The 26,264-nt window shown below is 42.9% G+C and overlaps 1 protein-coding gene across 6 annotated transcripts in view; it reads right to left on the reverse strand.

Annotated features, from left to right (window-relative positions):
• Positions 1-26,264, reverse strand: part of DNAH3 (dynein axonemal heavy chain 3) — a 237,164-nt gene that overhangs the window by 184,296 nt on the left and 26,604 nt on the right. For 5 of the 6 annotated variants that reach the window (XM_037740562.1, XM_017534343.1, XM_017534342.1 and 2 more), the window contains 7 exons: positions 20,828-20,953; positions 18,635-18,830; positions 15,388-15,567; positions 10,049-10,185; positions 6,034-6,139; positions 5,667-5,845; positions 407-591 (listed from right to left, as the gene is read on the reverse strand). In XM_037740562.1, the coding sequence (XP_037596490.1) occupies positions 407-591; positions 5,667-5,845; positions 6,034-6,139; positions 10,049-10,185; positions 15,388-15,567; positions 18,635-18,830; positions 20,828-20,953 (1,109 nt within the window). The remainder of the gene's footprint in view (positions 1-406; positions 592-5,666; positions 5,846-6,033; positions 6,140-10,048; positions 10,186-15,387; positions 15,568-18,634; positions 18,831-20,827; positions 20,954-26,264) is intronic. The other variant, XM_037740566.1, reaches the window with a different exon arrangement.

Raw genomic sequence — 26,264 nt, forward strand, 5'->3', positions numbered from 1 at the left:
AAAAAAAAAAAAAAAGATTACAGGCAAGTGAAATCTACTCATTTAAAAAAATGATTCTGCATTTGGAAGTGACTTTTCCAGAACCCCAGACACAGATGCCAAGACAGGCATCTAAGAACTGGAGGGCAAGTACCTAGCTATGTCTCCTTTGCGTCTAACAAGATTCCTTTTGTGTGATTCAAATTACCGTGGATATGAGTATAAAATTAGTGCCTCTAACGTATGGGGGCACTTAAAAGACAGCTTTCCTGATATTTAGTGGCAGAATTCATATAACTATCCTTTTTCTCAACACTTTACCCCTAAATATATAAATACACATAGACTATTTTAAATGGTATATATACAAATATAAAATATACAGCTAGGTATGCATTTTGATGTACACATGCGGCTTTGGACTTACTCCCCAAGTCTGCATAATCCATCAGAAACTCCAACCGTTCACTTGCGTCTCTAAGTTGCCGCCTGAGTTTGAACACAGTGACATCACTGGATTTCTTTAAGAATTCAATGAGAAATACCAGCTCCGTAGTGTTGGCAGGAACCTCACTGACTTTGTCTGCGATGTGGCTGTACTGATTACAAATGCTATAGAAAAGAAACAGCCATTGTCGTCATCATCATCACCATCTAAAATGACTTTCTTTTAAGACTCCATGCTAAAAAGATATCATTCCTACTTGGAAACAAAAACAATGGTTTTTGATTTTTTTTTTTGCCCTACCTGCAAATCCTTGATGGATAACATTCACATGCACACTAAACTCCAGGAAGAATAACAGTTGTAATGATAGTAATACCTGTTATGTAATAAGCCATTATGAAGTGCCATGTCCCATCCTAATCATTTACATATATTAGCTCATTTAAGCCTCACAACAATTCTAAGAGGTAGATACTACTATTATCTACACTTTATAATGGAAGAAAGTGACTGTGACTCTGAGTAACATTATTGAAAGCAACATGGTATGTAGGCGTCAGAGCCAAGATCTGAACCTGGGTGAATTGACTCCAAAGCTCATAGTCCATTTTTTTTTTTTTTTTTTTTTTTTGAGACAAAGTCTTTCTCTGTCACCCAAGATGGAGTACAGTGGTGCGATCTCAGCTCACTGCAACCTTCACTTCTCAGGTCCAAGTGATTATTCTGCCTCAGCCTCCTGAGTAGCTGGGATTACAGGCATGCGCCACCATACCCAGCTGATTTTTGCATTTTTAATAGAGACAAGGTTTCACCATGTTGGTCAGGCTGGTCTCAAGTTCCTGACCTTGTGATCCACCCACCTCAGCCTCCTGAAGTGCTGGGATTACAGGCATGAGCCACTACGCCCAGCCTAGTTCATACTCTTAACAGATATACCATACTACCTCTCATACATAGAACCTACATTTAGACCAAAACATCACCACCACCACCACCAACAGCAATCCCTCACATTTTATATTGAAATAGAGCATTAAATTAATTTTTAATTTTTTTTTTTTTGAGACAGAGTCTCTCTCTGTCACCCAGGCTGGATTGTAGTGGTGTGATATCTCAGTTCACTACAACCTCCGCCTCCCAGGTTCAAGTGATTCTCCTGCATCAGCCTCCCACATAGCTGGATTTACAGGCACCTGTCACCACACCCAGCTAATTTTTGTATTTTTAGTAAAGACCAGGTTTTACCATGTTGGCCATGTCGGTCTCAAACTCCTGACTTCAGGAGATCTGCCCGTTTTGGCCTCCCAAAGTGCTGGGATTACAGGCATGAGTCACCGTGCCTGGCCTTAATCATTGCTTTTAACAGTACAGCTAGTGCTTGACTTACGACCACAATTGGGACCCGCAGACCGGTTGTAGCACGATTTGGTCATAAGTTGAGTAGGCTATATGTACAGTTGAAATGGTGCACGCGGAGATGGTAGTGCTGCCGGAAGCTGGTCCACACTGTCGTACGCCCAGCTGAGCAATGTTTGCGCTGCCAGGCACGGAGCAGTCGTGGCTAGCAATTGTGGTCGTAAAGTCGAATGGTCATAAGTTGCATAGGTCCTAAGTCGATCAATACCTGTACATCAGTAAGTTTCTCCTCATGGGCTACAGGTGATCCCCAGTGGCAGAGAAAATGTTATGTTCCATTATTGGGGCCACCAGGTCCAACTGCCCACTTTTCAAACATAAGACTGAACAATGATATTATTATACAGATAATTTGAATATGCTAATTTATGCAAAAGCAAATGACTGGTCTTCAGCATCTTAACTACAATTAGAAGCAAATTATCTGCAAATAATCCACTCCTAGCACAGAGTGGCCCTCAACAAATGTTAGCAATCATATCATAGTTCTGTTATTATTACTTGATCATGACATGTTGATGTTATTTTTAAAGCAGACAGAAACTTCAGAAGCCAGCCACCAACCTGGGCCAACCTGGGGTTTCTGCATTCATGGATATCCCTGGTTCATAATGGGGCTCTTATTTTCACTTATATGAAAAAGACCTAAGGACATTATACATTTATTTCAATAAGGATGGATGCACCAATCAACTAAGGCACCACGTTGCTTTGATTTGACAGGAACAAATGGATGAATACTTAAGGAAAAAAAAAATCCATGGCTCAAACTTTCCAAAGAACGTCTCCAAGTAGGCCAGATGTGGTGGCTCATGCCTCTAATCCCAGCAGTTTGGGAGGCTGAAGTGGGAGGATCGCTTGAGCCCAGGAGTCTGAGACCGGCCTGGGCAACATGGTGAAACTCCATCGCTACAAAAATGCAAAAAATTAGCCAGGCATAGTGGTGTGTATCTGCATTCTCAGCTAGGGGCAGGAGGATGGCTTGAGCCCAGCAAGTTGAGGCTGCAGCAAGCTTTGATCATGCCACTGCACTCCAGTCTGGGTAACAGAGTGAGACTCTGTCTCAATTTTTTAAAAAGTGTCCTAGTAGTATGAAGGCTGAAAATCTTTTGCTGTTCTGGTCCCAAACCCATATCCTATAAGCAAAGAAACTAAAGATCCAAGAGGTGAGGCCGGCATCACATAGCTCATAAATATCTGGATTCAAAACCAGATATTCTGGTTCCAACTAGGAATCTGACCTCTTCATCAATGAGTGAGAAGGCTGATTGTACATGGACTTTGAGGTCAAAATGAACTGGGTTAATCCCCAGATACACGACTGCCTAATCTGTCAGAGTCTCAGTGTCTTCATCAACACAATGGAGAAAATAATGAACAACCTCTTAAAGTATTATTATTAACTTGCTGATGATTTTCGGATATATATTTTGTAAAACTTAAAGTACCATAAAATGCTAAAATTATTCATATGTGAATAATATAGCATGTAATATTAATAGTGGTCATTATTACTAAATCATTTCATTTTATTTTACATTTATTTATTTATTTATTTTGAGGTAGAGTCTTGCTCTGTGGCCCAGGCTGGAGTGCAGTGGCTCAATCATAACTCACTGCAGCCTTGAACTCCTGAGCTCAAGTGATCCTCCTGCCTCAACTTGCATCTCTCTCTCTCTCTTTTTGTTTTTTGTTTTGTTTTGTACTGTTTTGTTTTGTTTTGTTTTGGGCAGAGTCTCACTCTGATGCACAGGCTGGAGTGCAGTGGTATGAACATGGCTCATTGCAGCCTCAACTTCTGAGGCTCAAGTGATCCTCCCACCTCAGCCTCCTGAGTAGTTGGGACCACAAGCACATGCCACTGTGCCTGGCTAATTTTTTAATTTTTATTTTTGTAGAGATGGCGTCTTCCTATGTTGCCCAGGCTGGTCTCAAACTCCTAGGCTCAAGCAGTCTTTCTGCCTCTGCCTCACAAAGTAAATCCAATCTCATGTTGGGACTACAGACGTAAGCCACAGCACCTGGCCACTAAATTATTTTGGTCTATAGTTTAAAGTGCTTTGAGGAAGAGAGGACTTTAAACATGGAATAATCACTTTAAACATGTAATAACCACTTTCTAACCTTCAAATAGAGACACAGTAGCAGGCAGTTGCCATCTCAGCCGAGCATCCATTATCTCTGTCTATAACAACACCTATGTCTTCTTGGGAACCCTCACCCCTTTCAGTTCATGTGGTTTAGGTAGGGTTGACACCCACCCCAGGGATGGGAACACCAGCCAGATCCAAGCCATCCTCTTGGCCACAGTGCTTACTTCAATGTTGTACCAATGACCCAATTCAGGCCAACTTCACATGGGCCAGGACTTTTCCAAGGATGTTAGAAAAAGAAACTTTTGCCTTTTGGGAGGATGTAAGCCTGGAGCTGCAGAAGCCCATAAACTGGAAAGAACCTATTAGAGAATGGAGCCAACGTGGAGAAAGCCAAGCAGAGAGAGGGGAATTGCATCTTTATTGCAGCGTTGAGGGCCTGAAGCTAGAAACTCTAAATTTTTCAACACGTGAACCCCAAATTCCCTTTTAACCTACTGCACTCCAGCGTGTGCATCAGAGTGAGACTGTCTCAAAAAAAAAAAAAAAAAAAAAAGACAGCGATGCAAGTTGAGGCAGGAGGATCACTTGAGCTCAGGAGTTCAAGGCTGCAGTGAGTTATGACTGAGCCACTGCACGCCAGCCTGGACCACAGAGCAAGATCCTACCTCAAAATAAATAAATAAATAAATGTAAAATAAAATAAAATGATTTAATAATAATGACCACTAGCCAGTCTGTTTGAGCATCTAACCATTACCACCGAAAACATCTTGTCTAACACATAGTTATCAGTAAAATAAAGGCATAATATAGAGTTTAAGGCTGAACAATAGAACCAAACATGGTGGCTCACGACTATAGTCCCAAGAGACTTAGGAGGCTGAGGCAGGAGGCTCACTTGAGCCCAGGAGGTCGAGGCTGCAATGAGCTATGATCATGCCACTGCACTCCAGCCTGAGGGACAGAACAAAACCCTGTCTCAAAAAAAAAAAAAAAAAAAAGATATGGAAATAGAGAAAGGAGGATCTCTTGAGTACAGAAATTTGAATCTACAGTGCACTGTGATTATACCTGTGAATAGCCACTGCAATGACAACATAGCGAGACCTTGTCTCTGAAACAATTAAAAAAATTAGCCAGGCATGATGGCGGATACCTATAGTCCTAGCTACTCAGGAGGCTGAGACAAGAGGATTGCTTCAGCTCAGGAGGTCGAGGCTACAGTGAGCTATGATCAGGACATTGCATTCCAGACAAGAGTGAAACCCCCTTTTCGAAAAAGGAAAAGATAGAACAATAGAATTCCCATACCTACACAGCAGAATTCTGCCCAGGAGTGATTCTAAGAAAAATGTGCCTGTAAGCACTTTGTGTTTCAGAATATGTGCTAGATGGACAGTGAGAAGGGCCCATGACCTCAGATAGACAATCCCAGGAAGCACTCTGCATTCTCCTGAATCTGCCTGCAAGAAGGCAAAAGCTTCAGGATCAGAGAAAAATAGCTAACAAATGCCCTCCATCCACCTCCTCCAACCCCCATGGTGTTTTCTCTTGACTGTTCACCTCTTAGCCTGAAACTGAATTCCTCGCTACCCTTACCTAGGGGCAGAAAAAACTTGAACTAGAAAATAATCTGTTCATTGCTGAAAGGTGCAAGTTCTGGTCACTTTTCCATCTCCAGGTGATGCCAAATACCATTGCTATTTGTCTGCACAGAATTATGATACCTGGTATTCATGTCTCGGTTTATATCCACTTGGTATTGAATCAGATGGTCTTTAAGATTTTGAGCTCGCTCACAGAGATCGTAGTTTAAGGTCATAGCATCAAGGCAGAACATGGCTAAAGGCACAGTGATGTGCATGGATGCAATTTCATTTCTCCGTATCTTTATGGAATTGATCCTCTGTAGAAAGGAGCATATTTAGTAGCTTGATTTGCCTTTGAGCCTCTCCCATTTGCCCCCAGCCTCACCCTCACCCAACCGTAGCCCAATGCTGAGCATGGTCTATGCACTAAAGAGACATTAAGTGCTCATTGGATTGTCTGCAGCACATGTTGCCAAGGCATGAAATTTCAAGTGACATTTCCTACCGTCACAAAATCATCAATGTTGTGATTTTCTTTCAGGAACGCCGTGATGTTTTGCTCTGCTGTGTTATCCAGCAAGTCATCATACTTTTTGTAGACATTTAAGTATCTTCCATATTGAAGAGGATGAAATCAAACACATGAATACAAGTCACCAAATCAGATGAGTCAGAGTGGCAAATGAAGACATGGTAGCATTTTTAAAAATCTAGCCCAAACTAGGAAAGAGAACTATCACGTGGCAAAAGTTCCATTAAACAGATAACTCAGAATTTTGGCTCTGAATTTCAATTTTACCACTTCCTAGTGCTGTGAACTTAGACAAGATATTTCACTTTTTTCAAGGATCGGTGTTGTATTAGTCTGTTTTCACAGTGCTGATAAAGGCATACCCAAGACTGGGAAGAAAAAGAGGTTTAATTGGACTTACAGTTCCATATGGCTGGGGAGGCCTCAGAATCATGGCGAGAGGCGAAAGGCACTTCTTACATAGTGGCGGCAAGAGAAAATGAGGAAGAAGCTGAAGTGGAAACTCCGGTTAAACCCATCAGATCTCGCGAGACTTATTCACTATCACGAGAATAGCATGGGACAAAACTGTCCCCATGATTCAATTACTTCCCCCTGGGTCTTCCCCACAACACCTGGGAATTCTGGGAGATACAATTCAAGTTGGGATTTGGTGGGGACATAGCCACATCATATCATTCTGCCCCTGGCCCCTCCATATCTCATGCCCTCACATTTCAAAACCAAGCCCACCTTCCCATGCCGCCCATGACCATGGGAACCCACCTCTTGCATCAGTATAACCTGGATGTGAGACCTGGAGTCAAAGGAGATTATTTTGGAGGTTTAAAGATTGACTGCCCCACTGGATTTCAGTCTTGCATGGGCCCTGCAGCCCCTTTGTTTTGGCCAATTTCTCCCATTTGGAATGGCTGTATTTACCCAATACCTGTACCCGCATTGTATCTAGGAAGTAACTAGCTTGCATTTGATTTTACAGGCTCAAAGGCAGAAGGGACTTGCCTTGTCCCTAGTGAATAAGTCTCATGAAATCTGATGGGTTTATCAGGGGTTTCTGCTTTTCTTCGTCCTTATTTTCTCTCTGGCAACACCTACACAAATACACCCAGGATTAATACTTTGTATCCCTCAATCCAATCAAGTTGACTCTCAGTATTAACCATCACAGATGTCTTTTATTTTGTTTTATTATTTTTTTGAGACAGAGTCTCACTGTCCTCCAGGCTGGAGTGCAGTGGCGTGATCTCAGCTCACTGCAATCTCCTCCTCTCAGGTTCAAGTGATTCTTGTGTTTCAGCCTCTCAAGTAGCTGGGATTACAGGTGTGTGCCACCACACCTGGCTAATTTTTGTATTTTTAGTAAAGGGAGAATTTTGCCATGTTGGCCAGGCTGGCCTCAAATTCCTGGCCTCAATGCATTTGCCCGCCTTGGCCTCCCAAAGTGCTAGGATTACACGCATGAGCCACCATGCCGGGCCCAGTGTCTTTAATTTTAAGTGGAAATGATAATTAACATCTTGTAGGATTATTGTAATGCTTAACTGTAATAAAGTATATACAAATGAATTAATGCTATGCCTGACATACAGTGAATATGCAACAAAATATTATGGTAGTCCCTCCTTACCCTTGGGGATATATTCCAAGACCCCCAGTGAATGCCTGAAACGGCAGATAGTACTGAAACCTTTGTATACTGTTTTTTCCTATACATCCATATGTATTTATGATTAAGTTTAATTTCTAAAGTAGGCACAGCAAAAGATTAACAATAACTGATAATAAAATAGAACACATAACAATACGCTATAAAAATAAAAGTTATATGAATGTGGTCTGCTTCTCTCAAAATATCTTAATATTTTCCAACCTTAGTTAACCTCAGGTAGGTGTAACTGCAGAAAGCAAAACCACAGACAAAGGGGACACCTGAGATCCCTATCCCTTCTTCCAGCTCCAAAATTCTATGCCTAAATCTTAAGATGACAATCTGGGACTAATTGACCTAAAATCTATTAAATAAAATCACATTTTTCTCTATCTGTTATCAAATGATACAAAAATGGCTGGACAGGTTTCCCCAAAATTGGAGGATGTGTTTGGGATGATCTGGTTTAAAATAAATTTGAATTAAAATAAAAATGACAACGACTAAGCAGAAATAACTCTGTGGGACTCAGTACATGCTTCTGAGAGTTGGCCAACACTTGAGACACTGAAACTGAGATGCAATGAGAAGTCTGCGGAACTGTCAATCCAGGAAGACAAAACTGGGGCCAGGTGCAGTGGCTCACACCTGTAATCCCAGCACTTTGGGAGGCCAAGGCGGGTGGATTGCCTGAGGTCAGGAGCTCAAGACCAGCCTGGCTAACATGGTGAAGCCCTGTTTCTATTAAAAATACAAAAATTAGCCGGACCTGGTGGCGCATGCCTGTAGTCCCAACTACAGGCTGAGGCAGGAGAATTGTCTGAACCCAGAAGGTGGAGGTTGCAGTGAGCTGAGATCGCACCACTGCACTCCAGCCTGGGTGACAGAGAGACACACCGTCTCAAAAAATAATAAAACAAGATAAATGTGTGTCTAAGGTTTCATGAATAGGGAATACAGAGGTTTCAAAAATAAGTTCCCAAATCAAATTCATGAGGCCAGGGCTTCCAAATATAAGGCCATGATTTTTTGACTAGGTTAGCAGTTGTTCTCAACCGGTGGGGACTTTGCTTCCCAGGGGACATTTGGCCGTGCCTGAAGACATTCTTGGTTGTCACCACCAGGGGATTCCTGCTGGCTTGCATAATTTCTACAGGGATTCTGCTAAATAACCCACCATGCACAAGACAGCCCCCAACAATAGAATTTTCCAGTCAAAACTGTCAATAGAGCTGCAGTCTAAAAACTCTGGGTTAGTGTGACCATATCTCTTGGTTTGCCTGGGACAGTCCAGGTTTACCCCTGTTGTCCCATGGCAACGGTTAATAATACTCTTTTCACTCTTAAAGTGTCTCACTTTGGAAGCTACTTACAAGATCACCCTAGTGTGATATGGTTTGACTGTGTCCCTACCCAAATCTCATCTTGAATTATAGTTCCCATAATCCCCACGTGATGTGGGAAGGACCCAGTGGGAGGTAATTTAATCACAGGGGCAGTTACCCTCGTGCTATTCTCATGATAGTGAGTTCTCACGAGATCTGATGGTATATAAGGGGCTTTTCCCTCCCTCTTTTGCTCAGCACTTCCCCTTCCTGCTGCCATGAGAAGAAGGATGTGTTTGCTTCCCCTTATGCCACGAGTGTAGGTTTCCTGAGGCTTCCCCAACCCTGCAGAACTGTGAGTCAATTAAGCCTCTTTCCTTTGTAAATTACTGTCTCAGGTATGTCTTTATTAGCAGTGCATTAATGGACTGTACATAGTGACTGCTCACGTGTACAACTGTGAGATGTTCTACAGTGTGATGATTAAAGGGCATGGCCTGTGGGTTCAGATAACTGATTTTCAATCCCCTAATCCAAAAAGCCCTGAAAACAGAAAGTTGCTTCAAATTTTATTTGGTAGCAAAAGTTGGCCTAAATGGATATGAGACTATTTATGTGAATATTTATAGGTTTCCCTGCAAAAATATCAATATGTTGCCCCAGATCTCACAGAAACTGTGAGATAATATATGATGTATGCATTATGATATATTTATATAACCCAGAAATTCTGAAGTGCCAAAACATACCTGGCTTCATAACTATCAGATAATGCAGGTGGACCTGTAATTTAATTTGAATCCTGGCTATCCTATTTGCTGTGTAACACTGGGACAGTTAGAGTTTCCTCAGCTACAAAGTGTGGATAAATAGTAATACTCATGTAAGTATTGGCTATTCTTACTATGTATGTGTTCAGGTGTGTGGGAACAGGAATAGCTTATTGGATGAGAGTTAAGAACACCAAATCAATGCCCAAAGGCTACGTAGCTAATATGGTTATAACTAAACTTACTTGCGAGGGCCAACTTGATTTTTCTGAAATACCTTGAAAGTTTGATTTAAAAAGTCAGAAACAAGTTTTTCTTCTGCGTTAACAGTTCCAAGGATCAGATTACATCCTTTCAGCTCTGGGAACAGGACAGATTCCACCTAAAGAGTAAACACCACTTTTGTATGTTGCAAGACTTAAGAAGGGAGATGGTAGCAAAATGCAAAGCCTCCTGTCATGAACTCATTTCCAAGGATGCCAGCTGCATTTTTACTCTATTCCCACTTAGATAGTGCTGGAATCACCCTGCTGTTCCCTCTACCTCTGTTCTCTCTCCTTTACTTCTTGCCTGGATTACTCATCTTTCAAATCTCTGACCTTTCAAGTGCCTTGTCCTTTGAGAGTCCCCCCTTGTTCTCCCCTCACCCCACCCTCCAGTGGATGTTGGCTTCCCTGTTTCAAGCTCACCTTCTGAACTTTTCCTGCTTAACGCTCATCACAATTGCAATTAGATGAAAGTGTAATGAGATGTTCCAGGGGGGTCAATGGAATGTGAATCTCATGAAGGCTTGGATCATATTTGATATCTTCACTGTTATATCCCCAGAGTCTAGCAAAAGCTTGGAACTTAGTAAGTGCTCAATAAATACTGTGTGAGTCCATGAATATTATTGTAGTGCTCCCCTACTACCCAGTTTTCCTCTCTAATGAAAAGTCTGGAGACATGGATTCTAATTCTGAATTTGCCACTAATCGACGATGTGACTTTTGGTAAACTACTTCTCTGGTGGGTTTCTTTTTTATTAGTCTTTTATTTGGTTTGGAGACAGAGTCTCGTTCTGTGGCCCAGGCTGGAGTGCAGTGGCATGATCTCAGTTCACTGCAACCTCTACCTCCCAGGCTCAAGCGATTCTCCTGCCTCAGCCTCCCAAGTAGCTGGGATTACAGGTGGGCACCACATCCAGCTAATTTTTGTAGTTTCAGTAGAGACAGGGTTTCGCCATGTTGGTCAGGCTTGTCTCAAACCTCAAGCAACCCACCCATCTTGGCCTCACAAAGTGCTGGGATTACAGGCCACATCTGGCCTAAACTATTTCTCTGAATCTCCATTTTCTCATCTGTGAAAAAGGAGAGATGTACTAGATTCTCCTCTCAGCTCAGGGAAAACAAAAAGCTATGGCTTTATGATCATGCGGCACTGAAACTATCTTCTGAGAGAATTCACATTCTCTAATTTCTTTTTTTTAAGGGGATGATCTCACTCTGTCACCCAGGCTGGAGTGCAGTGGCATTATCATAGTTCATTATAGCCCTAAACTCCTCAGCTCAAGCAATTCTCCAGCCTCAGCCTCCTGAGTAGCTGGAGCTACAGGTGTATGCCACCATGACTAATTTTCTTATTTTTATTTTATTTTTTTGTAGAGGCAGGGGCTCTCTCTATGTTGCCCAGGTGGTCTTGAACTGCTGGTTTGGCTTCATAACGTTCAGATAATGGAGATGGTCCGGTAATTGAATTTGAATTCTGGCTCTTGTCTCAGCCTCCAAAAATATTGGGATTACAGGCATGAGTCTCCACATCTAGGCACTCTAATTCCCTCAAGGCATGTGTGTGTCTCTGAGAATATTCTCACTTGCATGACTCATGCAGGCTGCAAAGTTCCTGCCTGGGACCCATTGCCTTCCACTGTCCTCTCTGCTAAGAAAGCTTTTAGTGACTGGTCTCAAAAAAGGTCTTTAGAGTGCTTCAGTGAGTTACATGGGTTATATGCCTTTGATGGAAATGCATCAATTTAGAAAGAGGGAAAAGCAAGTGCAAATGATCTTTGTCTTCTTTGGCCAATCCAAAGGTTTTGAGAGGCAACTTCTTTGCTGTAGCCATACTACAGACAGCTGCTGAAGGCAACAAGATGGAGGGACTGGTATTGGTCAGTGAGTGAATGAAGTCGTTTAGGGCAGCACAATTGGTGCCCCCAGGCCATGTGACAGATCACAAGTGGGCAGGATGATGGCCTGTCTCATGGGAGTAAGTCTTCAAACTCAAGAGGATGAAATACCTCTTGCTGCCCTTTCAATGTGGTTGATTCTCTCATGCTCTGTAGAGCAGTCTGTGAAATGGAGTCAAGAACAATTGCATTTGGCCAGATACAGTGGCTCACACCTATAATTCCCACTCTTTGGGAGGCCGAGGTGGGTGGATCACTTGAGCTCACGAGTTCAAGACCAGCCTGGGCAATATGGCAGAACCCTGACTTTACAAAAAATACAAAAATTAGCCGGGTATGGTGGTGTGCAACTGTTATCCCAGCTACTTGGGAGGCTGAGATGGGAGGATGGCTTGAGCCTGGGACGTGGAGGCTGCAGTGAGCCGAGATTATGCCACTGCACTCCAGCCTGGGTGACACAGTGAGACCCTGTCTCAAAATAAACAAAAAAATAAAAATAAAATAAAAACGAACAATTGCATTCTTTACAGGTAATTAATTGTTACTTTCTGCTTGTCTCCCTTGCTCTCTGGTCCCAGACTCCTTGGGTTTGTCATCACACTCAATGCTCACGTCTGCACACTTCTCCAACTTTGCCATTCCCTGGCACTTTGAGTGAGAGAATTCTCCCATCAGGAGAGAAACTGGCCCTAGCAGCTCTTCCACAGTAATATATAATATTATAATATTAATAATATATTATATAATATATAATGTATTATAATACTAATAATATATAATATATAATGTATTATAATATTAATATTGATATATCAAATATATATTATATATATATTTCTTGATTATGAAAATAATGCACTAACATGGTTATAAATGCTGATTTAAATTTTTCTTATTGAGGCCAGGCATGGTGGCTCACACCGGTAATCCCAGCACTTTGGGAAGCTGAGGCAGGTGGATCAACTGAGCTTAGGAGTTTGAGACCAGCCTGGCCAACATGGCAAAACCCCATGTCTACTAAGAATACAAAAATTAGCCAGGCGAGGTGGTGGGTGCCTGTAATCCCAGCTACTTGGGAGGCTGAGGCAGGATAATCGCTTGAACCCAGGAGGTGGACATTGCAGTGAACCAAGATCATGCCATTGCACTCCAGCCTGGGTGACAGATAGAGACTCTGTCTCAAAAAATAAATAAATAAAATAAATTCTACTTATCATAGTTTTTGTTTTATAAAACTCTTTTCTATTTAATCTGGCTTCATTTAATTTCTCATTCACCTCTTTTCATTACAGTCAGCATTAGAGCATCCTTGTTTTCCTCAGTTATGTTGCTGAAATTAATAATTCCAATATTTACTTTGATTTCCTTTAATTTTTTTTTTTTTTTTTTTTTTTTTTTTTTTTTTTTGAGATGAAGTTTCGCTCTTGTTGCCCAGGCTGGAGTGCAATGGCATGATCTCGGCTCACTGCAACCTTTGCCTCCTGGGTTCAAGTGATTCTCCTGCCTCAGCCTCCTGAGTAGCTGGGATTACGGGTGACCACCACCATGCCCGGCTAATTTTTTGTATTTTTAGTGGAGACAGGCTGGTCTAGAACTCCCGCCCTCAGGTAATCTGCCCACCTCAGCCTCTCAAAGTGCTGGGACTACAGGCATGAGCCACTGGGCCCAGCCCTTTTGATAATTCTTTCTCACAAATATGCTTTCCTGGTTTCTTTTTGTGTCTTGAATACTGCTATTTACGCTATTTTCAAAAGTCTCTTGTTGGCTTTTTCGTACCAACATTTTTTGTTTTTGTTTAATTTGAGACAGGATCTCACTCTTTTGCCCAGGCTGGAGTGCAATGGTGCAATCATAGCTCCCTGCAACCTTGAACTCCTGGGCTCAAGCAATCCTCCTGCCTCAGCCTCCAGAGTAGCTGAGACTACGGATATGTGTCACCACACCCAGCAAATCTAATTTTGTAGAGACAAGGTCTTGCTATATTGCCCAGGCTGATATTGAACTCCTGGCCTCAAACAATCTTCCCACTTCTTGACTTCCCAAAGCATTAAAATTATAGGTGTGAGCCACCACACTTGACCTTTACTAACTTTTAAAATTCTTTTTTAACCATATATATGGCAGAACTTGTAGGGGGTGAAGGTAGTACCCACCTGTTGCTATTCTTAAAGATTTTTCTTAGTCAACTAGCAGTACTATTTTTTTTTTGAGATGGAGTTTCGCTCTGTCACCCAGGCTAGAGTGCGGTGGTATGATCTCAGCTCACTGTGACCTCCCCCTTCCTGGGCCCACGCGATTCTCCTGCCTCAGCCTCCTGAGTATCTGGCATTACAGTCGTGTGCCACCATACCCGGCTAATATTTGTACTTTTGGTAGAGACGGGGTTTCACCATGTTGGTCAGGCTGGTCTCAAACTCCTGAGATTGTGATCCACTAGCCTTGGCCTCCCAAAGGGCTGGGATTACAGGCTGTCCCCAAGCCCCATATATAGCCATCCAAATTACAGGGTCTTCTCTTCCATTTCCTTCCTAGGGATACTGGTTGTAGGAGGGCTGCTCACTGTTCCTTCTCCTCCCACACACCAGTTTTAATGGAGCCCTTAGAACTCTGTAAGTACCAGGTTGCAAAGAGAAGAGTGCTTGGGCCTCTTTGTACTACAACCTTGAACTCCTGGGCATTCATTTCACATGAGCAAGGCCCATGTGAAGCACAGGTAATATATGAAGAAAATGAGAAGGTAGGAGGGTGAGGGAACTAGCCAGCGAGACCCCACAGATCCCTTCCCCATATGGAACTGGACAATGGCCCTTTGGCCATACCAACCAATCAGAGGGAATTAGAAAAAGATGGAGCTAAAAGGAGTTACATCCATGTGTATGATCCTATCTAGTAATAAAAGTTTGCTAGTAAGTGTCTGGAATTTAGTAACTCTCCTCCGGAAAGCAAACTGGAATGGGCTTCAGCCAGGAAGGGAAAGGTTATTCCCTCTAGAAGCCTACAGTGGCTAAAACGTAACAAACCAACCAACAAACAAGCACCCAGACAAGTGAAACTTCAAAACGTAACTTTAAAAATTTTTGACAAGTTAATGGCAGTTGATTCATGACGGATTATTAACCCAGGGATATGGCTTGGGACCTATCTGATTCATTGAAGTTGACATCATGGAGGAAACTCTACTCTCTCACAAAGTAGTTCTTAATGCCCTTGTTAGAAGCACAATTCTGGGCTGCATGAATATTTCTTTATGGTCTAAATCATCTCTCTGGAGTCAAGGGGGTATATTCAGGATATATCCCCAAAGTGAAATCCCTTAACTGTATACCACAGCTACCTGACTTGTACAAACAACCTCTTTCAATACATTTTATTCACTAAGTGAATAAATCATGCAAATGAATGATTAAATGACTACTATACCTTGGGGATCCCATTAGAGTGCTTAATAATTTCCAGGAAAGAGTCACATATTAATTTCCAGCACTCATCGAAAGATGGATTGAAGATGATAATGGGTTCATTGACTTCAAGTTTGATCATGATTAGCTGAGGTATAAAAAACTTCATCTCTTGGTAGGGCTCCTTAAAATCATTCCCATCCTTCAGGAGACACAAGATATGGCAAGTGTCACAAAATTGGGCCTTCCAAAATCAAGGGAGTAAATTTTATACACTCATAGAACTACATGAGGACCAGAAAAGGCAATGAAGGGCACCATGTACTGTGTATGTTTAAAATTTGAGCTGGGGCTAGGTACCATGGCTCACACCTATAATCTCAGCATTTTGAGAGGCCGAGGTGGGTGGATCATCTGAGGTCAGGAGTTCAAGATCAGCCTGGCCAACATGGGGAAACTACATCACTACTAAAAATACAAAAAAAATTAGCCGGATGTGGTGGTGGGTGCCTGTAATCCCAGCTACTTGGGAGGCTGAGGCAGGAGAATTGCTTGAACCCGGGAGGTGGAGGTTGCAGTGAGATCACGACATAAGATGATAAGAAGAGATGAGATGCGATGGGATGGGATGGTAGGATAGGATAGGATAGTTGGGTATAGCTTAGCTCATCCTGAGTCCATGCTCTCTCCCTTTCTTAAAGCCTTTATTTTCCCATTGTTTACGTGGCTTAGTAATTCCTGCACCCAATTTCTAGATCCTTCCTGTCCTTCAAAATTCAGCTAAAACATTTCTTCCTTTGGGAAGCCTCCCTGTTTCTCAGCTGGATATAATCTTCTCCTACTTCTGAACTTGTGTTATTTCTGCTTCTTTCATAGTAATTTTTCTCTGTTTTGTTTTTTTTTTAAGTTTTATTTGTTTTCTTAGAGACAAGGTCTCACCATGCTGCCAGGCTGGTATTAAACTCCTGAGCTCAGGTGATCCTCCTGCCTCGGCCTCCCAAAGTGCAGGGATTACAGGCATGAAACACCAGGCCCAGCCTAGTATGTTTTTCTTTCTCTGTGGTAGGAATTGATATGCATATCTCAACTTCTCTACTCTAAAGTTGAGGGCAGGATCTATGTCTGACCATCTCTCTCTTCCAAAATGCCTGAGACAGCATTTAGTACCTAATAGGTGCTCAGTAAAAACTTATTGACTCAATCCAAAAGTATTAATTGTAATCTGTATGACCCTTAAGGGAGTTGCTAATGGGCGTTAGTTTATTTTAGACACTCAAAATATCAACCTTGCTACAACAGAAATATTGACATAGAGCTATTTCTAATTCTCTACGAAAGCTCTAACACAAAATATCCTCATAAATTATGGCGCCTAATAAAATTGTTGTAAGTCAGCTGTAAAGCACTTGTTATGCAGAGATATCTAGATCCATTTAAAGATGGCTGATAATATTTGGTGAACACCCATTCTATATCAAATAGCTATAAATTACCCCCTTTTTTCCAGACATAGGAAGATTTTACACTTCCCTTTGTGTGGAATTTTAGAGTGAGATTGGTTTCCACCCCAGGTTTCTTCTGCTTAGCAAAGTAGATGATTACAATGATGTTTATAGGTTGGTCCTCTTTAGAGAGCTAACATTGCTGTTGCAATTCAGCAGCATTGGTTTCTACATTTTTGAGCAACAGGCCAATTATTCATCTTTACTTCATTTGGAAAACTTAACCTTTTATAACAAAGTAACTTTTAACTTTTATTACTTTTTAAAGGTAAAATGTGCACATAGCATAAAATTCAAATGAATATTCATTGATTTTTAGGCAATCCAAATTCAGGAATGCTATCGTGCTTTGAAAACTAGGACTTAGTGTTTTCAGTTTTCTTTCTTTTTTTTTTTTTTTTTTTTTTGAGAAGGAGTCTCACTCTGTCCCCCAGGCCCCAGGCTAGAGTAGTGCAGTGTCGTGATCTCAGCTCACTGCAACCTATGCCTCCCGGGTTCAAGCAACTCTCCTGCCTCAGTTTCCTGAGTAGCTGGAATTACAGGCACCCACCACCATGCCTAGTTAATTTTTGTATTTTTAGTAGAGATGGGGTTTCACCATGTTGACCAGGCTAGTCTTGAACTCCCAACTTCAATTGATCCACCTGCCTCAGCCTCCCAAAGTGCTGGTATTACAGGCGTGAGCCACCATGCCTGGCCAGTGTTTTTAGTTTTCATTTTGACTTCACTAAAACAGTTTCATGAAAGAAGTTATTAATTAGGTCAACAAAGCCTTTTGTCTTTAGGGGTGTCCCTTGCCAAGACCAAAGAACAAAAGCCAGTATCTGCAATGAAACACACAATACTCCCTCAATATCAAGCCAAAGACTGAAAACAAGCCTTTTCCAACCCCCTCCCCGTTCCTTGTAACAGAGAGGATGAAAAAATGATTCCCTCTCCCTAAACTGTAAGACATATGTATTTCATTTTATGCAATTTTTCTTTAAATTTTCTTAACAACTTCTCTACTTCTGCAAATTTTTATCAACTTAATACTGAGTGATTATCTCAAGAAAGCTTGCTATGTATTTAAAGAAATCATTTTTAAAATTATTCCAATCCACAGCTGGACTGGATTTTTGAAGATTTTATGTTTTTATATTTCTCTTTAAACATTAAAAAATTCATACCTCTTAATTGTACATATTTATGGGATACATATAATGTATAGTAAGCAGATCAGGGTAATTAGCATATTCATCATCTCAAACATTTACTTTTTTTTTTCTTTTTGAGACAAAGTTTCACTCGTCACCCAGACTGGAGTGCAATGGCATAATCTGGGCTCACTGCAACCTCTGCTTTCTGGGTTCAAGCAATTCTCCTTTTTCAGCTTCTCAATAGCTGGGATTAGAGGTGTGGGCCACCATGCCCAGCTAATTTTTGAATTTTTAGTAGAGACAGGGTTTCGCTATGTTGGCCAGCCTGGTCTTGAACTTCTGACCTCAGGTAATCTGCCCTCCTCCGAATCCCAAAGTTACTAGGATTACAGGTGTGAGCCACTGCGCCTGGTCACAGTTACCATTTTTTTTGTGTTAGGAACATTCAATATCCTTCTTCCAGCTAAAATAAAGCATTTTTATAAACTAACAACTGACTGATTGATGTGGGTGCAAGTCAAGCATTTCACTTTGTGCCCTGGCTCACAGCTGAGGACATACATGACAGAATCCTGGTTCCGACCAGGTCATTCCCCTCAAATGGTCCAAGTGCAGGTCCCTGACATACTTTGTGTATCATGAAAAGGGAAACGAGGTCCTCAAGCGACTTAATGACCAGCTCCCTGAGCTGCAACGACATAAACGATGCCACAGAAGCAAAATATTCCTCAATCCTTCGACAGGAGTCATACTTGCTCTTGGGAGCAAAACAAACCCAGTGCTCCTTCCTTGAGGTAAAAAGCTGGGCACAGGTGGGGATCCACCTGTAAAAACAGAAGGGTGTCCATGTGAGAAGCTCTTCTGGGCTCCAAGGAACTCTCTTGCCATGCCCCTGAGCTCTGTGATGAGGCAGATGGGCTCATGTCTCACCAAGCAGCCTTGCAATCAGTACTTTCAATTTCTGTCTGCCTTACCTGCCAATGCCTCTTTCTTGGGAAGAAAGTAATATGATTTGAATTAAGAGATTATTCTTCCATTGACAATGCCCAAATGGAAAGGGGATATTGGTGGCACATCCTGCTGAAAGAGTCCACAGTTTCTTCATTATAATCAGAGATTAGGGTAAAGGGGCATAAGGAACTAGAATGTTCTGTCCCACTTCTCTCTCTCTGGCAGGTGCCTGACTTTTGATTCAGACTTCGTAGAGGGAAAGAGAGAACAAGGAGCAAAGAAAGAAAATGGGGGAGGAGAAACTCCAGTGTGGCCATGGCTGATCAGAAGTTGATGGTAGAAATCAGTTAACCAAAAGAAGAAATAGCCAGGTGTGGCGGCTCATGCCTGTAATCTCAGCACTTCGGGAGGCTTAGGCAGGCAGACCACTTGAGACCAGGAGTTCAGGACCAGCCTGGCCAACATGGCAAAACCCCATCTCTACAAAAGCAAAAACGAAACAAAACAAAACAAAAATAGCTGGGCATGGTGCATGGTGGTACACACCTGTAGTCCCAGTTACTCGGGAGGCTGAGGCAGGAGAATCACTTGAACCTGGGAGACTGGAGATTGCAGTGAGCTGAGAGTGTGCCACTGCACTCCAACTTGGGTGACAGAGCAAGTGAGATTCTGTCTCAAAAACAAATAACAACAACAAAGAAGAAATAGATGCTCCATTGTTTCTTTCCTTCCATGTCCCCCAGTTTCTAATTCCCTGTGGGAACCCACGGGCCTTTTCATCCTATTGCATCTTTTCTCTGACTCTAAAAAGGTACTACTCTAGCAATCAGAGAGGCACTACTACTGGTTATAGTCATAGAGGTATGAGATTTATTGAGCAGCTATTATGTGCCAATGATTGCATCTACATTTTCGCTAATAGAAAACCCATCCATAAGTATTATTATCATTATTTTACACAAGAGAATTTCTCTGGCTGTGGATATAGCCTTGCATGCATTTGAAAAGGAAAAAGGAATTGTCCAAATGTCTGAAACCCCTTCACCTTGAAATCTTGAGGCTGTTTATCTGGACCATCTGAATATAAGTTATTCAAGTACATTACCCTGTAACACAGCAAGGTTTAAAGCAGGGGTCCACAACCCCTCGGCCATGGACTGGTTTTAGGAACTGGGCTGCACAGCAGGAGGTGAGCAGCAGGTAGCCTAGCGAAGCTTCATCCGTATTTACAGCTGCTCCCCATCACTTGCATTACCGCCTGAGCTCTGCTTCCTATCAGATCAGCAGCGGCATGAGATTCTCACAGGAGCGGGAACTCCATTGTAAACCGCACATGCGAGGGATCTAGCTTGCACACTCAGGAGAATCTGATGCCTGATGATCTGTCGCTGTCTCCCATCACCTTCAGATGGGACCATCTAGTTGCAGGAAAACAAACTCAGGGACCCCACTGATTCTACATTATGGTGAGTTGTATAATTATTTCATAACATATTACAATGTAATAATAAAAATATGGCACACAGTAAATGTTGTGTGCTTGAATCATCCCGATACCATTCCCCTGCCCCAGTCGGTGGAAAAATTGTCTTCCACGAAACCAGTCCCTATTGTCAAAATGGTTGGGGACCACTGGTCTAAAGGATTCCAGGAGGAGGGAATGCGAGTGGTAGCCTTCTATGATGATGGGAGAGTTTCAATAAGGCAGAGGGAGACTAGGCGTGAGGCACAGAGAGCAGCTGGACATGACAATAAGAGGACAGGAAAGGACGTCGGTGGGACGACCCACAGGCTGGGTACCAGCTTCATCTCAGGGTTTTCAGTCTTTAAGATACCGAGGTTCAGCCCCACTCGGACGGCAGATACTAACTTGTTGAGAAGAATCTCGTGCGCCTCCAGGCAGTGCTTCTGGATCACATTCCAATATTCCTGAGGCTGCAGAGGCAATTTTCCCGATAGTATTTCTGCCGTTCGAACAAACCTGAGGTTTCTGAATCTGCCAAAAGAGGGGGAGAAACTTCTAAGCTAAAGAAAGCTTAGTAACAAATTGTGTAGGATGGGTTCTAAGGGTGTGCATTCACGTTTTTCAGTGAAAGTTAAGCAGAATCAAATGAATTACAGGATATGGGAACGATCCTGAGGGGGATATGGGAGACTGAGGAGGGAGGAGCTAAGTTCTAAAGAACGCTTGCAGGGAGGGGACAAATGAGGTGACCCAAGAGTGTTTCTGAGCCTTAGATGTGCCTCACTCTGCATAATTCATCGAGGGGTGGGGCTGTGGCATCAGCTAGAGACTCAGCTGGCTGGGAACTTGGATATCAAATGGATGAGTCAATGTCCTTTACAACAGTGAAGACCCAGAGACCAGGACCAAGCAAAGCACCATCTTCATCATCAAGTGAGATTTACCTAAGCCTCACTGTGGCCTCTGGGTGAACTCTTGAAGGAAACTTGGAGGACTGCTTCAATTTAAACCAAAAGCTTATGGATCCCAGCACTTTGGAGGCTAAGGAAAGAGGACGGAGGATGGCTTGAGCTCAGGAGTTTGATATCAGCCTGGCAATACACAGTAGTAAAACATTGTTGCTCCAAAAAAAAAAAAAAAAAAAGGATGTGTTGGGTGTGGTGATGCACACCTGTAATCCCAGCTACTTGGGAGGCTCAGGCAGGAGGATCGCTTGAACCCAGGAGGTCAAGGCTACAGTGAGCCCTGATTGCATCATTGCACTCCAGCCTGGGTGACACAGCAAAGCCCTGTCTCTAAAAAGAAAACAAAAAACCTCTTTAAGCCCTCTACCTCCTGTCACTGTACTGGTGAAGAAAGGCCAACAGGTGAAAAGAAAGTTTTCTCCACTACAAGGGGAGGGGTATCCTTTTAACACCTAAGTCAGATTCTATCCGCTCACAACCCTCCATTGACTTCCCATTTCAGAGTAAAAGAGTGTCTAGTGACTGGGGCCCACCAGGTGCTCTGCGTCCAGTGCCATCTCTCTTGCTCCTGTCCTGCCCGTCACCTCCCTCCCTGACCTGCTCCCCTACCCGCCTCCCTGACTCATGGTGCTCCAGGCACACTCGCCTCATGCTGTTCCCAGGACATGGCCACCTGCTGCTGCTTGGGTCCTTTGCACAGGCTGTTCCTGCTGCCCCCAGTACTCATCCCCCCCGACTTCTACTCTTCACCTTCCAGCCTTGGCTCAAATGTCACCTTCACAGTAAAGGCTACCCACAGGTAGGTGTGTGGTTGTGCAGGCTGTGCCCCATCCGAGGGGCCAGAATGGGTACATGTTCTGCTTGTCAAGAAATGTATCCTGACTGTAATCCCAGCACTTTGGGAGGTCAATGTGGATGGATTACTTGAGGTCAGGAGTTCAAGACCAGCCTTGCCAACATGGTGAAACCCCATCTCTACTAAAAAAAAAAAAAATTACAAAAATATGCTGGGCGTGGTGGCACATGCCTGTAATCCCAGCTACTTGGGAGGCTGTGGCAGGAGAATTACTTGAACCCGGGAAGCAGAGGTTGCAGTGAGCTGAGATTGCACCACTGCATTCCAGCCAGGGCAACAGAGCAAGGCTCTGTCTCAAAAACAAAAACAAAAACAAATGCACCCTGGTGTTAGGCTACATCCATCCCATGAGCAGAATAGGGGTGAGGGGAAGGTTTGTTAAATTCAAATAAGTGTTTTATGGGCAAGCAGCCCCCCCCCCCAGCCCCACACAAACCACATTCCCTATCCCCATTACCCCAGCTAATTTTTCTTTTCATAGCACCCATCACCTTCTAATATTTTATATAATTTATTTACCTAATATATTTATTGCCTGTCTTCCCCCTAGAAAAAATGAACTCACTTCTGTAGCCACTGCACTAAAATAATGATTAGCACATAACCAGGACCTGGCACCTATTTGTTAAATGAATGAATGAATGGCTAAATAAATGAAAAAAACAAATGAACTCACAGTTTGGAAGACAAGAGAGAGAAGAAGGAGCCTTTGGACCTAATATATATTTATGTTCTATCTTATGCTTGAGTGACACCTTGTAGAACTATTGCTGCTAGAGTTTTCCAGGGTATATCAGTAGGACAGTGGGGATGAATAAGGAAGAGCAGAAACTAATAAAAACCTCTCATCAAGCCCTCTACTTCTTTTTTGAGACAGCGTTCTCATTCTGTCACCCAGGCCAGAGTGGAGTGGTGCAGTTTGAGACTCACTACAGCCTTGATCTCTGGGGTTCAAGCAATTCTCCTGCCTCAGCCTCCCGAGTAGCTGGGACTACAGGCACTCACCACCACACCCGGTTAATTATTGTATTTTTTGTAGAGACAGGGTTTCATTATGTTGGCCAGGATATTGTACAATTCCTGACCTCAGGTGATCCTCCCACCTCAGCCTCCCAAGCTGCTAGGATTACAGGCATGAGCCACCATGCCCAGTGAAGTCCTCCACTTTTTATCTTTTGTTGTTTTTCCTCCTGTTAACCCATCAGGCTTAGCAGCTAGAAGTTGGTCAACCAACGATGTGGCTGTCTAGTGCTGTTGCATCAGACAGTTTCAGAGGCCACCATTCAGATTATATTCTATGTGAATGGTGCCCCCTAGGGTTGTGCAACATGGCAGCCCAGTAGTAGGAAAACAGAACCAGAAAAGTGCTGGCTACATGTTCATGTTCACGGACCACTTTTCCACGCCATACTTGTACCACCCAACTGAGGCTCACAGGGCAGATCAGCCCACGGCATCTCTGAAAGCAGCTGTGAAGTTCCCCTGGGTTTCTGTAATGAGTCCAGGCAGAATTTTACTTTGATCTACAATCATGTAGTGTTCCACTGCAGGCAACACCACCATTCCCCCTGGGGACAGGTTCACCAAGACAGACCCAGCATTCCTGGGCATGATGCGTTATACAATGGGGGCACTCAGTGAATATTTGCTGAATGAACAAATGAATCTCCTTCTGCCTTGTCCTATGACATGCTTACCTTCACCTGTTTCCCTGAGATCAATGGATGCCCTGCCCTTTGCCACATTACCCAAGGCCTCTTTTAGCTCATAGGTCCACCGATTCTCTAGCTGACATCTATTCATTTATAAATTGCTCCTTTAAATGATCACTCCTTGTCACTATTTCCCAAACTGGATCTTTGCCTAATATCTTAGCTCATCTAAATTCTTGCTTCTAATTTTCATCATTCATTTTAATGACCACTTAGGCATTTCTCCTCATCCTCTGCAAATCCTGAAAGCTGGGTTTTGAGTTCTTTTTGGTGGGGCTGATGAGCTTCGTTTTCATCTTATCTGACCAGGCATAAAGCACTGCTAGGCAGGGATAAGACCCAAGGACCTCATTCACCACACATTGGATAGCCACCCCTAATGTGGCCACTGTCACCACTGGATAATTCTGTTACAGGTATTGATCGACTTACCACCTATGCAACTTAAGACCACTTGACTTTACGACCACAATCGCTAGCCACGACTGCTCTGCGTCTGGCAGCGCAAACGTTGCCCAGCTGGGCTTACGACAGTGCCGGACCAGCTTCCAGCAGCACTACCATCTCCGCGTGCACCATTTCAACTGTACATATAGCCTACTCAACTTACGACCAAATCGTGTTATGACCAGTCTGCGGTCCCGACCGTGGTCATAAGTCGAGCACTGGCTGTACTCATCTTTCCTCAAAACCTAACAAATTTCCCACATTGGCCAGGTCAGATTTCCTATTCTTTTCTCAGACCACAATCCTCACCCTAGCCCTAAAACCCCCCATCTTTCCTTGATCACAAAGAACTTAAATAGTGCAGGTCACATGAGAAAATAGCTCTATGTCATTTCCTTAACCAATCTTTCTCCTTGGTGATGATGATGATGATGATGATGATTATTATTATTATTATTATTTGAGAGCTGCCCTGTTTTGCGTCTCGCCCTATTACCCAGGCTGGAGTGCAGCGGCACAATCTCAGGTCACTGAAACCTCCACCTCCCAGGCTCAAGCGATTCTCTTGCCTCAGCCTCCCGAGTAGCTGGAATTATAGGCACACGCCACCACACCTGGCTAAATTTGGTATTTTTAGTAGAGATGGCATTTTGCCATGTTTGCCAGGCTTGTCTTGAACTCCTGACCTCAGGTGATCCGCCTGCCTCGGCCTCCCAAAGTGCTGGGATTACAGGTGTGAGCCACCATGCCCAGCCTCTCATTGCTGATTTTTTGGGTTCAGTTGTTAAAATCCTCCTAAATCATTTCAGTTCAGTTTAGTGCTTCTGTTGCTGGCATTAACTTCCTTAGGGAACCATGAAAAGCAAGTGGTAAAAAGCCTTTCTTCTCAGTGAAGCTATAGGTTCAACAATTCGCCACCTTTGCTACAAGATCAATTTAAACTCACGTACATGTATCTACCATCTTCTTAGCATGAAGTTTCTGACGATTCACCCAACTCTAAGACTGACTTCCTCACTAGTTTTTATGTTAATTTATATTTTTGGCTCACACTCATGCTTGTACTTAAAGCAATATTTTCATTTGTTGAGTAACTACTGTGTGCCAAGCAGTAGTCTTAGCACTTTCTTTCCCTAACAACTTCATGAGGTAGGTATTATTATGATGATTCCCATTTGCATATAGAAAACAGGGTCAGAGTCGGCAGTGGCTCATGCCTCTAATCCCAGCACTTTGGGAGGCTGAGGAGAGAGGAATTCTTGAGACCAGGAGTTCAAGACCAGCCTAAGCAACATAGAGAGACTATGTTTCTACAAAAAATTTAAAAATTGGTCAGGCACGGTGGCATGCACCTGTAGTCCCAGCTATTTGGGAGTTTGAGGCTGCAGTAAGCTCTAATCATGCCACTGCACTGTACCCTGGGTGACAGAGCACGGCCCTCTCTAAAAGAAAGAAAGAAAGTAAGAAAGAGAGAAACAAACAAACAGGATCACAGAGGGATTAATTTCCCTCAGATTAGACTGTTAATTAGTGACAGAACAAGAACCAGAATTCAGATCCCATTCTATAAATTATTACTTCATATGCTTCCACCTAGTTAGAAAATTACTTATTTTTTTTCAATGTCCTGACTGCTGACTGGTACGTCCAATGCTTTAGAAAATTGAATTCAGTTCAAAGAAGAGAATACAGTTATTTCTTTTCACTGGTGGGCTCTGTCCTAACTTGACTTCACCCTCAATTCCCTTTTTTTTTTCCCCCTGAAATGGAGTCTTGCTCTGTTGCCCAGGCTGGAGTCCAGTGGCGTGATCTCAGCTCACTGCAACCTCTGCCTCCCTGGTTCAAGCAATTCTCCTGCCTCA

This window comes from Cebus imitator, unplaced genomic scaffold (genome assembly GCF_001604975.1).
Source record: "Cebus imitator isolate Cc_AM_T3 unplaced genomic scaffold, Cebus_imitator-1.0 Scaffold85, whole genome shotgun sequence".
In the NCBI taxonomy this organism is placed as follows: domain Eukaryota; kingdom Metazoa; phylum Chordata; class Mammalia; order Primates; family Cebidae; genus Cebus; species Cebus imitator.